The 13,309-nt window shown below is 37.1% G+C and overlaps 1 protein-coding gene across 6 annotated transcripts in view; it reads left to right on the plus strand.

Moving 5' to 3' along the window:
• Window positions 1-13,309, plus strand: part of SCAF4 (SR-related CTD associated factor 4) — a 61,961-nt gene that overhangs the window by 41,905 nt on the left and 6,747 nt on the right. Inside the window, exon 20 of one of the 6 annotated variants that reach the window (XM_089910332.1) lies at window positions 467-13,304. The exons of the other annotated variants lie outside the window; for them this stretch is intronic. Coding sequence (XP_089766458.1) covers window positions 467-627 — 161 coding nt within the window. The 3' untranslated portion in view covers window positions 628-13,304. Of the gene's footprint in view, window positions 1-466; window positions 13,305-13,309 lie in introns of those variants that run through there. 6 annotated transcript variants of the gene reach the window in all.

Consider the following 13,309-nt stretch of genomic DNA (forward strand, 5'->3'; position numbering starts at 1 on the left):
AGTTACACAGCCTGAGGCAATGCTTTTTCCACTGACCCCTCATTTTTCTCCTGCAAGAGTTCATCTGTTGTATTCTTTACCCACAACTCTACTTCTGTGATCCATGGAAGTGTGGTTTAGATTGTTTACATCTTTAGGAGGCCTTACCCTTGCTTGCTTGAATTATAAGTGAATATGTCATATACTTGTTATAGTGACCATCCTATAACAATTAATAAATTGTTGTATTTGAAGTGGTATTGCCAAATATAATTAACACTTGATTCTCCTAATGGGTAGTTAATTCATCCTTAGTGTTAGAATATTCTAGTCCTGTGAGCCCATTGTATTTTTCAGAGGTATGTGTGTGCAAATGTTCACTTTCATAATCTTAGGTTTTTTAAGGAAAGAGCATATTGGTTACTTGTGGGATGTAGGACTGTGGGACATTGGTTTGTGATGTAGGACTTTTACTTTTCACCTACAGCTTTCAGTACTGTTGGAAATTTTCACTTCGTTGCATGTACTACATTTATAATAAAAATCAATTTGTTTTTAAATGGCATGCTGTCTTCTGCCCTCTCCAAGACTGAGTTTAGGCTGATAATAAACTCGATTTTTATTTCTTTTAGTACACAGACTGGGTAATGGTAAAAGAGGATTTAGGGTTAAAATTTGTCACAAGTAATGTAGCGTAGTCATCATAATGATGGAAAATGATTTGTTTAATGGGGAAGTTGCTTAAGAGGTCTGTGCCCCAATGGAAGTCATAGTAGAAGGAACAGTGAACTAGGAGCCAGGAAACCTTAATATCTTTGGATCTCAGTTTTGTTATGATTCTCCACCCCCCCCCATATTTGTAATAAGATGGTTACACAAGAATCAAAGAATCTAAGTTGGGTAGAATTTTCTGATCAGCTTCTTTCCTCCACCCCACACGCATGCCCCTGATTGTGAATTCTCTTTGAAATGAAGTTTCCTACTCTGGTATCCATGGGTATTAGGCCACCTGAGACTGTTTACAGAATTTCATGCATTTGTGGGTTTTTTCTGGTCTTAGTAAATTCACTGAATGAATGAAAAGATTTCATCATCTCCAAGACTTTAATAACTGCTACTTTCGAACAACCTTTAAGAACAAATAACCCAGGGAGTTCCCTGGTGGCTTAGTGGTTAGGATTCTGGGCTTTCACTGCTGTGGCCCGGGTTCATTCCCTGGTCGGGAAACTGAGATCCCACAAGCCACACGGTGCAGCTCCCCTCCCCCCCCAAAAAAAGAATAAATTACCTGCTTTTTATTTAACATTTAGGTCTTGGAGACTCTGCCCTTTTATTTCTTATCACTACTGAAATGTATAATTTAAACTCTCAGCCAACATGTGAAACAAAATAAAACACAAATCAAAAGTTGGTGAGCATGAAAAATAAACTTAGTAAGCTAGTCACTGCTAGAAAAATAATTAAATTTCTTAGCATTTATCATTATCTAACATACCTATTTGGATGTCCATCTCCTCCCACCCCCAACAATGGAAGCTCCATGAGAGAGGAACATTATTATGTAAGTGGATCGATGGATGGTTTTCAGTGTAGGACTGTTTATACTTCACCTCTGATGATGATCTTTGTCTGTAACTTATAAAACAAAATTTAGAAATTGAAAAATTGAAGGCTGTTCCAGATCTGGAAAGGTTAAAATATGACATAACATAAAAATGAAAACTTTTGTTAAAATAGGCACTTTTAACTATACTGCAGTAGTTTAGTTGAATCATGAGAAAGAGAGCCTTCCATTTTCCTTCAATTAGAAATCTTGAAAAGAATATCCCATGAATTTGACCTTTTATAGAAATGAGACTTTTTAATGCATATGCAAATAAAGGATTTAACCAAAAGACTAGTCACAATTCCATCATTTTGATAAAGGAATATTGTAATCACATGCAATATTGTAGCACTAAAGGATCAGTAAATAGGTTGAATATTGTTGATGTTAACCAAGTAACAGAATACTAGAACTAAGATGCTTTCAAGTTTTCTCTTGGTGCTCTAATGTTTTCTCTTATGATAATAAAAAGCAATGTTATACTATACAGAAAACTTTAAGCCTAGAAGGTGATACTAAACTTGTTTCTTCAACTGTGAGAAAAGGAATGAAATGTCACATCGGGGTGTTGTGATCATTCAGTTGGGCTAACATATGTAAACAACTGACATGGGGCCTGCCACAGAGTAGGCACTCAGTGAATGGTGGGTGCTTATCAGGTAAGGAATGTCATAGACGATATTTAGCATACCTAGAGAAGAGTACTGGAAATTCTAAAATTATATTACTTACTTGTGATTTATTTTAAACTGTTATAATTGTCAGCAGAGGAAGCAGCCTTTTTAGGAAAGTATGTATCTTGGCATGGTTGCCTCAGATATTTCATGGTATATTAGACCAGGAGATAAGTTCACATGTATTAAAGTTCCATCAGTTGGCTTACTGAGAAAATGTGTGTTAGTCATAGTGGCATTTCATTTAAATAGCACAATATGGTATCTGTATTCTTCCTATTAATGATACTCAAATTGTTTTCTTACAATGGAAGCTAAATGTATCTTTGAGACTTAACTGAGTTCTTGGATCCTAATTTCTGAAATGTGGCAATTATATTTTTAAAGTAGAGGGGCCAAAAAAAGATTTCAACAAACAGATCTTCCAAAATTCTGTTGTAGGCCCTGGTTATGAAGGATGTGGTGGGGTGCTTTAAGGATGGTTTGGTGTAAAGAATTTTCTGAATGATCAGACTTAAGTGTGGATGTTAGTTTGGGAGTGATGACTACCTGTTTCTTGAATTGGGCTGAAGTAGCCCTCGCAGCCAGATTTGTAGGTAACTACCTCCGTCTTTTAGAGATTTTGATTATTTTAGTAACTGATAATCTGAAAACATAAAACTATTCGATGCACAATAATAACTCATTATCACTTGATTTTAAAGGAATCTGTTCTTAGTACCTCACACTTCAAAATAGCTAGAGCAGTGGTCATTTCATAAAAGCTAAAGGAAACAGTTTACAGTTGTTGACCATTTAGGAGAGAAGGCATATTAAAGGTGATAGCAATTCATCAGTACATTCTCTTTACTGTATAAGTGTATGTGTTTACTTTTCCAAACTTTTGTATAACATGTATCTCTAATACAATGTACAGCATATTTTTATTTAAAATTTCATTGTAAATGTGAAATTTGGGTTACTTTGGTGTTCCAAACAATAAAAAAATACACAAAAAAATGTTTGTTTGTGTTACATATCTCTATTGTGTTACCAGCATATCCATAATATCTTTTCAAGGAAAAATTAAGCTAAATCGGATTCATTCCTATTGTGGAAAATTAAAGTCTCTTCTCTTGCCAGATACATTTACTCATTAATTATTATTATACAGAGATTCTCTACAGTTTTGTCACACTGCTATAGATGATGGTAAAATTTATAAATAAGAATTGGGTATGTGTAAGATTGCTTCTTATTGATAATATTTGTTACCAGATATTTAAAGCAAAAGTCACAGATTGGTAGCCTCCAGGCTGACTTGCTAGGCAGTAGTATGATGTATACTTCGTGCTTGATTTTCACACATCCTTGCCTGGCCTCGATAGGCATTTGATGTTCCAAACTTTGGACACTTCAAGAATTATGTAGACAGAATTGGTTTGTGAATTAAACAGGCGTGTTTGCTTTTATGCAATAACTATCTATGATCCTTAAGACTGCCTTGAAGATGAATAATTTTACTATCAAGTTCTGTAATTCCATTTGACTCTTGAACAACGCGGTGATTAGGGGCGCCAACTCCCATGCAGTAAAAACTCCACATGTAACTTTATAGTTGGCCCTCCATATCCGAGGTCCCACATCTGCAGATTCAACCAACTACGGATCGTGTAGTACATATTTACTGGGGAAAAAAAAAAATCTGTGTATAAGTGGGTCCGTACAGTTCAAACCTGTGTTATTCAAGGGTCAACTGTACTTTAAAATTGATATTTGACTTGTGATTTCACTTAGCTTTAGATTTTTCTGCCTAGAATTTTGATACTTTTATAATTAGTAATTTTTAACACTATAAATTAGAACATTAGAGCACCAATCTACTAGTGTGAATAACATTCAAAGGAAACCTGAAGAAAATTCTCAAAAGTTTTTTTTAATGGTAACACCTAATTTTTAAACACTTTTTGCATTTTAATATTCTTCCTTATTGTAGACTTTGTTATAATATTGGTTATGTTAAATTATAACCCAGAGGGGTCTACCAGATGTTTGTTTATCCTTTAAAAGTGTTCTTTGAAAGCTTTAAAATATTTGAATTGGTACTCTAAATATTGCATTATATTATTCCACTATGTTTCTTTTCCCAAATACTCATCACAGTGCCATCAACTTTGTATATAACATTGTTCAGTGAATGTTTTAATAGTGATCGATGCACAGCAGATATTTACCTTGGATATGAATTTATGCATGAATACACACTATATTTTCTCAGAAGGCGAAGCACTTCAAACAAAACATGGAGAAGGTCTTGCACGAAAACTTGAAAGCTGCTTATCATATTGTCTCCATCTCTCTCTGCACTTCCTAGGCTGCAGGACTCCAGCCTAAAGAGTCTCTTTTAAGTTTAAATCTCTCTGACGTCTCTTTGGGCCTGAGGAAGGTGGGAGGGGCAGAAACTCTGGGCTCTAGATTGATTTTGGTAGACAAAGATAATGCTGTGAAGAATTTCAGGTAAGATTTTTTCCAGCTAACATTGAAAATAAAATTTCCTATGGATGATCTCATTCAGTGATGGATTACCAGTATATCCCAAGCTTCTTGACTCTAATAGTACAACTCTTTAACTCTTAAGTCACAGCTGTTATACTTTGCCAGTTACAATAAAATAGCAATTCATATACAAACAAATTCTTAAAAAACGACTATAAATGAGCTATAGGGAAACTGACCAAACCTTATTGTACGTTATTTTGCAAAAAATCCAAGGAGACATTTTAAAGAGATAGTAGTCTCTGATTCTTTATTTGAAATTATGGTTTTCATGTATTAGATTTTATCAAAACATAATGTGCCCCATGTTAAAAATAGATACACATCTTAGTCTGCCTGCACTGTATGTTATTGAAAACTCAAATTTCTTTTAGCAATCTTTTGCTACCATTCTAAGAACGATTTTTTTTTTTTTGGTATAGTAATGTATAATGCAATCTAAAATGTGCTCTCTCTCATTCTTTGAAAACTAGCTCCGCATTTTTCCATTCTCCCCTTCTCCCATCACAGTGCCTCCTGTAAGAATCACCTGGGAGTCTTTTCAAAATAATTAGGTCCTAAATGTTAACTGGTGAATCTAGGCGAAGGAAATACATGTATGGGTTGTACTGTTATTTCAATTTTCTGAAGGTTTGTAGTTAAAAAAAAACACACTTCTAATGATTAAACAAATACATATATATATATGCCTTGGGGCTCTCAGGGCATTGGTGGGAGAGATAAGAGTGGCTGGTATATCTTTTTCCTTGTATGAACAAATTTTGAGTTAGGTCCATGCACAATGCCACAGTGACATTCATTCGTTTGGAATCAAGAAAAGGTGGAACTGCGACTAGGAGCGGAAAAGGCGGTTGTGAAAGGACATTGCAGCTTTTCTCAAAATTTCAGATATTCATAGGTTTACAATGGAAAGAGACTCACCGCCCTGGGGGAGAGACCTGGACCTTGTAGCCACTGCTTTTGCCCCCCGAGAGGTATCTTGTTGATGAGTTTAGTCATCCCTTATGCCACCACCATTTATTCATTCATACGTTCAACATGTATTTACTCGAGTACCTACTGTGTGCCAGGCACCCTTCTGGGTACTAGAGATCCCTGAATGACAAGACAGGGCCTTTCTTCCTGGAGCTTACGTTCTAGTGGGGACTTAGATAGTAAGTAAACTAATAATTTCCCATGAAGCTATTCCTATGAAGAGAGTAAAACAGAGAACGGGATTGGAGGAATGTCGTTTGAGATGTACTCTTTTATATAGGATGGCCAAGGAAGGCTTCTAAGGAGGTAATACAGAGAAATAATAGAGGAAAGAGCCATAGAGACACAGGGAAAACATCTCATTTAGAGGAGAACAGAAGGGGAGCTTGGACTGAGAACAGACTTGGCTTGTTGGAGGGACTACAGCGGGCTGCTAGGGTTGAGCAGTGCAATCATACGGAAGAGCGGCAGGTGATGAGTTCAGGACTGGTTGTCAGGGGCCAGAGTACAACAAGAAGTATAGGTCTTAAACACTTTAAATCTGGTTTCCATTTTTCAAAGGATTATGGATGGCTGTTCTATAGAAAGCAAACTACAGGCGTTGGTAAGAGTGGAAAGAGGAGACTGGTTTGGATGCCACTGGAGTAGATGAGATTAAAGTGCTAACAGCTTGCACTAGGATGGCACGGCAGAGGTAACAAGCATTTGGATTCTGAACTTATTTTGAAGATACAGCCTTCAGAATGGCCTTATTATATATATGTGAGAGAAAGGAGTCAAGAACGACTATGTTTTTGACCTGAGCAATTCAGTTGGGTGTAATTGCCATTCCTCAGATGGGCAGGCAGATCTCAGGAGTGGGTTTAGGATGAGGATGTCAAGTTAAATGTTGGATGTTTTAACTTTGACATTCAGGTGCAGATTACAACTGAACAACTGGTAAAGTCTAAAGATGTAAATTCTGGTGTAGTCAGCAAATATAAACAATATTTACAGCCACCAGAGTATGTGAGATTACCTAGGGAGGGAATGTAGTGAGAGGGATGAGCCCAGGAAAACGTCAGCATTTAGCAGTCGAAGATATGATATGGAGAACTAAGACATGATGGGAACTCTTCTAAGGAGTTTGTATATATATCAGTCATTTAAGCCTTACAGTTCTTTGAAGTCAACACAGTTATCCCCAGTTTGTAGATGGGGAATCAGAGGCATAAAGAGACGAAGTGACCTGCCCAAGGTCACAGCTCCATGTGGCAGCACCTAGAATTCAAGGTACACTTATTCCAGCACCTGTGCTTTTTAACCACTGTCCTCTTCTGTTCCATCCAGCAAAGGATACTGAGAAGGTGCAGCTAGAGGGCTAGGAAGCAAAAGTAGAGGAAGGTATTCCGGAAGCCCAGTAAAGAAAGTTCCTAGGAAGGAGGGAGAGATCAACTGTCAGGTGCCATTTTGGGGTCAAAGAAGAGTGCTGAGACTTGCTAACGGGATTTATCAAAATGAAGGCTTCTGGATGACCTTGAGAAATGTGGTTTTATTGAGTGATGGGTTCAAAAGTATATATAGATAGGGGCAGGAGAGAATGAGAGATACAAGATATGGATACAATGATTTTGGACATCTCTCTGAGGAGATGTGCTATATAGGGGAACAGTGAAACGGCGGTGAGCTGAAGGGAGATAGAAGGTGAGGGCAGTTCTTTCGTGTTTATTTCTAAAAGACAACTCTAGCATGTTCATTATTGGAAAACCCAGTAGAGGGGAAATTTTGTTGCAAGAAAGAAGAGAGATTTTCTAGGTTGATATTATGTAGGTGAGGGTATGGATTCAGAGTTTGAACGTGGGGCACAGATGTTGACAGATGGAAGGAGTAATACAGATACAGGTGCAGGTAAATCGGTAGATTTGGTGGTAGGTAGGTGGATTAAAAAAGCCTCTCTAAATGTCTTTTTTTTAAAACATATACCAACTAGGATAAATAAAATGTATTTCCAAAAAAAAATGTATTTCCATTTAACAATACTTGATAATGAAAAGAAATGAAGTACTTATACATGCTACAACGTGGATGGGCCTTGAAAAGATATGCTAAGTGAAAGAAGCCAGTCACAAAGGGTCACGTATTGTATGATTCCACATTTATGAAATGTCCAGAATAGGCAAGTCCATAGAGACAGAAAATAAAATGTATGGTTGCCTGGGGGTTGGGATGGAGTTGGGGGGAAACAGGAAATGATGGTTAATGGATACAGGGTTTCTTTTGAGATGATGAAAATGTTCTAAAATTTATTTCGATGGTTGCCCAACTCTGAATATATTTTAAAAAACATTGAATTACACCCTTTATGTGGGTGAATTGTAGGCTATGTGAATTTTACCTCCCAGAAGCTATATAAAACCAGCTAAGAATAGACAGGATTAAGGAGAAACAGGAACATGTGAAATAGATATCTAGAAACATAAGAATGTGAATTGACTAGGGAAATTAGAATTGCTGGCCAGGATTAAGGGAGCATTTGTGGTTGTAGTTATAAATAAAATGAGACCAGTCAGCATGTCGGAGGTGGTGCCCAGCCATATTCAGGTGCAGGTTAGGTAGAAGAGTTGCATTTAAAACCAGTGTTGAGGTTTTTCCAGGCAACATGGTAAGGGAGAACCGTGGACTCCAAGACAGGTAAGGAGGAAAGTAAAGACGTGAAGAGCATTGGGGACTTGATCCTAGTGGGATTGAAGGTTGTTTTGGGAAAGAGGGTCAGGGAGTGGGGTACTTGAAAATGAGAATTCAGAAGTGATAAAGTTACTTGTAATGAAAGGTCCAGGACTTCGTAGAGGCGTTGGCTGTGGTAGAATGGAAGACAAGATGATGGGCGGAGAAGAGGTAGAAGAACCGCCCTTTCTACTGATTTCCCTTTTCAGATGTTCTCTCTGCCCTTCCTTTTTTTGTGTGTGAAAGATCCAACTTAAATTTACATCCTCCATGAAAGGGTTCAACTAACATTCTCCTGACATTTCAAGGTCCACACTGGTCTCCAGTCATGATATCAGCCTTCCCCTCCTTCACCACCCCTTTAATCTTTTAACATACCTGTTCTTTATTTCCCATAATTACCAACGTCTTCGCTATAGAAAGCACTGGCACCTCCCCTTTAATCTTGATTTTTAGTTTTTGTGAAAGTGGGTTTTTTTGATTCATCATAGGAAATAGCCTTGGTTATTTAAACTTCAGTGTATTTCTTACACTTCTTGAATTTAAATAGAGACATTTGGGGCTGTCACTTTTTTGGTCTGCCTTAAAATCTTGTTGTATGAGGAAATTTGGAGTCTTCTGTCTATAGTGTGAGTTTCCCCAGGTCTGAACTCTTCCCTTTTTTGTTTCATCCATGTTCTGGATAAGTTAACACCATGGTTCTTCTGAGCTCTGTACATTTAATCAATCACTTCAGCACGTTTCCACCAGGTGTAGCCTAGGCCCCTCCAACTCTCAGTATTAACATGTAAAATTTGTTGTCTGTCTCCAAAAATTGTTTCTCTTTCTAAATTCCTGCATTGAGTTGATGCCTTCATCCACCCACTCATTCGAAGCAGCTATGTTCCTCCATCTCATGTTCTGCCGGTCCTGCCTACTAAAGGGCTTAAATCTGTTCTTCATCTCTTGCACGTCATTCAGTTGTCTCTCACCTCTTTTCCCTAGATTCTTGGAATAAGAGCCTAACTACTATTCAGTGTCCTCTGCCTCCTTGCTTTCCTGTATGCTATTTGCTGGAGGGGTCTTTCAGAAATGAACATGAGGATCATCCCTGCTAAAAATTTCTCCGTGGCTTTCCCACCACACTAGATCAGAGTCCAGGTTCCTTTTCATGGCATGTAAGACCTGGATTGCCCCGGCCTAACTGTTCAGCCTTCCAAACCTCATTTTTTTCTTTTTTAATTGATAGCAATCTGTATTCATACAGATTCTTTCTTGCTGCTTCAATAATAAACCTCATCTTTTCTCTCCTTGATTCTCATCAAAAGACATTCTGTTGCAATTCTCAGAACAACACACTTTACTGCTTCACTTTGCTAATAATAGGCCTTTCCAGAAGCCGCTGTTCTCTTTAACCAGTAATGTCCTTCCTTAAATTGGCCTTGAATGTTCTTCCTTTCCTTTGGGATCCAGTTCAGACATTCCCCTGGGACTCCCGCTCAAATTCACACACACTGACTTTGTCAGTTCCACCTTTGTCACCATAATAGTGTGTGCCGTCTCCTATAGCAATTGACATTTGTCTGTTTCTACTAGGTTATGTCCTGTTTGAAGGAAAAGATTATTATTTTTTTGAATCTTTATATCCCCAGCACATTAAATATGTTAATAATGTAAAGCTTAGATGTTCAACATACGTATGAATAAATGAATTTTTTTAAGTTTTTAACTCTAGAAAACTTGTCAGGTATTTCACGTCATACTTGCAAACAAAATGAATAATTGCTTTGAATGTCCTTTAGACTTAGGTAACTCACTGTGTATTCCATTGGTATATGCATCATGACAGCTTTCCTAATAATAAAAATGAAATTCAGCTCTTACGCCTACCAAAGGCTTATGCCACCTGATATATTTTTTAATTAAATATAACTTATTATAAAAGCAGTACTTTTTTGTTCACTGCAAAACAACAGAAGAGAAAAAAATATCTAATTCCACCACTTCTGTGACCTGAAGGCCAACATTTGGAGCTGTGGGAATTCTGTTGGGGGAATCTGTAAACTTTGTTGGTCCGTAAAGGGTTAAAAGGAAATCAGCTTATTTACAAAAGAGGGAAAGAATTTGAATAATATTTTAAGTAAATCCCAAATACAAATATCCACATATATGGAATAGATGAATTAGGCTATGTTTTTCTCTTTATAAAAAATGTGCTTTGTAGGAGTTTTAAATATATGGGTACTGTAAAAGTTAACCCTGTTAAATGAACCTGTATGTACCCTCAAATGCATGTTATAAAAAACTTAGAGATATGTTGCTAGAGATCGGTTTATATTTTATAAAGAATCATTGCCCATTTGCTCTCTTCTGTACAAGATTGAGGTTGGCCTTGCTTCCTTTGGCAGCTGTCAGATTGGTAGCTGAGGAAGCCATCATTATGGGGAAATCAGGAATAGGACCTTCCCATTGTCCTGCAAAGGTCTGTTTCCTCTTAAAGGTTCATCTGAACTTAATTCTTCTGTTACAATAAGATGCTTTGAACCCCTTCCTCATTTTTCTAGTGTTATTTAAAACTTGCTATTGGCCCCTTGAGCATATAGTTAGGTACTGGAATGTGCCACAACAAGTATTTAACAGAGTAAACATTTACCAGTTTCATCCTTGAGTAAAGCTGGTGGGAAAGTAAAGTTCAATTTGTTGAAGTGTGCTTCTCTATATGATGACTCTAATGAAGGAGGCTGTACGTGGGTGCACATTTTATGTTGCTTGTTTTGAGTTAAAGTCCACAAATGTTGCGGCTCTACGATTTCTTTAAAAGGTGGGAGCAAGGACATATCTTAGGTGCCTTGTTGTCCCTTGTATGGTATGTACTCAATATATGTTCACTAAATGATATGAAGAATGTTAGTTTGCCATGAATTTTATATCAGTCTGAGATAATAGTATAAGCTCTGTAATATGTTCATTGTCTGGAATTTCCTAAGGAGAGTGTAAAGAGTCTATGGGGTCTTGGCCTTGTTCATCCAATTCATCATTTCTGGCTTTTCACTATGGTAATTAGCATTTCTCAACTTTAGGCCTGACATATGGAAGCATAATTTTTTCCCAGTTACCAAAGTGCTTGACTCTAAACAGTGGTGGATTTTGGGGGACCAGGAGAGGCCAGTAAGATCTCAATGATCAGAAAAGAAAAATGTGTTTAAGTGAAATATTTAGTGTTAGGATACTTAGTATCTGTCAAAATAGATGTGTAGAATAATAATTTCAGCACTTAACTGTGTGCCAAGCTCTGAGCTCATGCTTATGTACTTTATCCCATTTAATCTCAACAAGAGTCAGGTGGTATTATCCCCATTTCTGAGGCATGTGTCCAAGGTTGCTCCTATGTGAGATCCTTTTCACTGAATGTATTTCTCTTTAAGCATTTAAAAGAAGGTACTCTGTTTAAGTAAATACCAGGGCGGTGAGTCTTCATGTTAAGAGTTATAAACCGATGCACATAACATTTTCCAGTCTACTCTGTTTGGTGCCTAAGTCTGACAGAATGGTATTGGACCGTATGTCCTGAGGAACAAAAACTGAAGTAGAAATTCTTGTCTGTCATATTAGTATGAATTGTTTATACAGAAAATCTAGGAGCAAATAGGACTTGTTAAATGCTAAAGTGAGTGGAAGTGATTGAAACTGTAAACATAAAATAATATGATGCTGGGGACAAAAAGATGAAGTATTGGGTTTGCTCTCTGGTGGTTTTTCTGTCAGTGTCACGCAAGCATTTTTCTCACCATTGCCAGTTGATGGTCATAACGCACAACTTGCTCAAAGGCATTTCTGCAGTACATGGGTAAATGGCACATTCTGACAATATTTGGAACATTTTCCTTTATTAGAATAACTTGTTGGTCATAGTATTTGCCTTGTGATGTTTATATTTGCAGAGAAATAAATTGAGAGAGACCACGATACCTGTTACTTAAGTTGTGAACCACAACAGATCCTCCTTTTCCATGGTATTATAAATGATGGGTTGGATTTGATTCTTACAGCATAAGCACACCCCTGTAAATGGGAAATAAAGGCATTGTCACTTTCAGCAGCAGCACTAACTTTATCCGTTTTGCCACCTTTGGGAAAGTGAATAGAAGGCGACTGGCTGGGCACGCAGCATTGTTCAGCAGTCATGTCGGCATAGCAGTTTACACGTTATGCTGTGCTTTGAAGAGGGACTTGTAAAAATAAACTCTACGTTTGTGCATGGATCTTTATTTTATAAACATTAAAGTAATGCTTACTGCATAATAACTGCACAAAGCATTGTAATGACATAGAATCAAAGAAACCTCTTCACTGGATTTTCTGGGTCATTGACCCCATTTTTTCCTAGTAAAAAGTCAAATTAAGACTTAGAGTAAGAAGTTTTCTTCTAAGAGTACACCTGAAATAACCTTCAGTTGGGTCAAATAGTTCAGTTCTTTATCTCATTATTTCTTTTATCTCAGCGCACATGTGTTTCTCAAGTATTTTGAGTGGTAAACAGCTACTAGTCAAGGCTATAGAAGGAGATTCTGACATACTCTTTCCAAAATTTGGTATATTACAATTTCTTTTTGCAGCTTATTTTGACCTGTACCTATATTAGGTAGATGTGTATACATAGTGTGTGTCTCCAGGACTGCTTGCCCTGCGTTGTTACTGGGCCGTCACATTTTTCTGCTAGGTAGACAGGCAAACAGTATGAAATTTGAAGGTTTGGGGTTGAATTTCATTTTGCTTCAAGCCCCACAGGAAATAATTGGAAATAGAATATGCTGTCTTCTGTGTTATTTTATTTAGACTTTAATTTTTATTGCCTTGC

Source organism: Delphinapterus leucas, chromosome 4 (genome assembly GCF_059928025.1).
Source record: "Delphinapterus leucas isolate spDelLeu-1000000601 "Yukka" chromosome 4, BTC_Dleu_Yukka2, whole genome shotgun sequence".
NCBI lineage: Eukaryota > Metazoa > Chordata > Mammalia > Artiodactyla > Monodontidae > Delphinapterus > Delphinapterus leucas.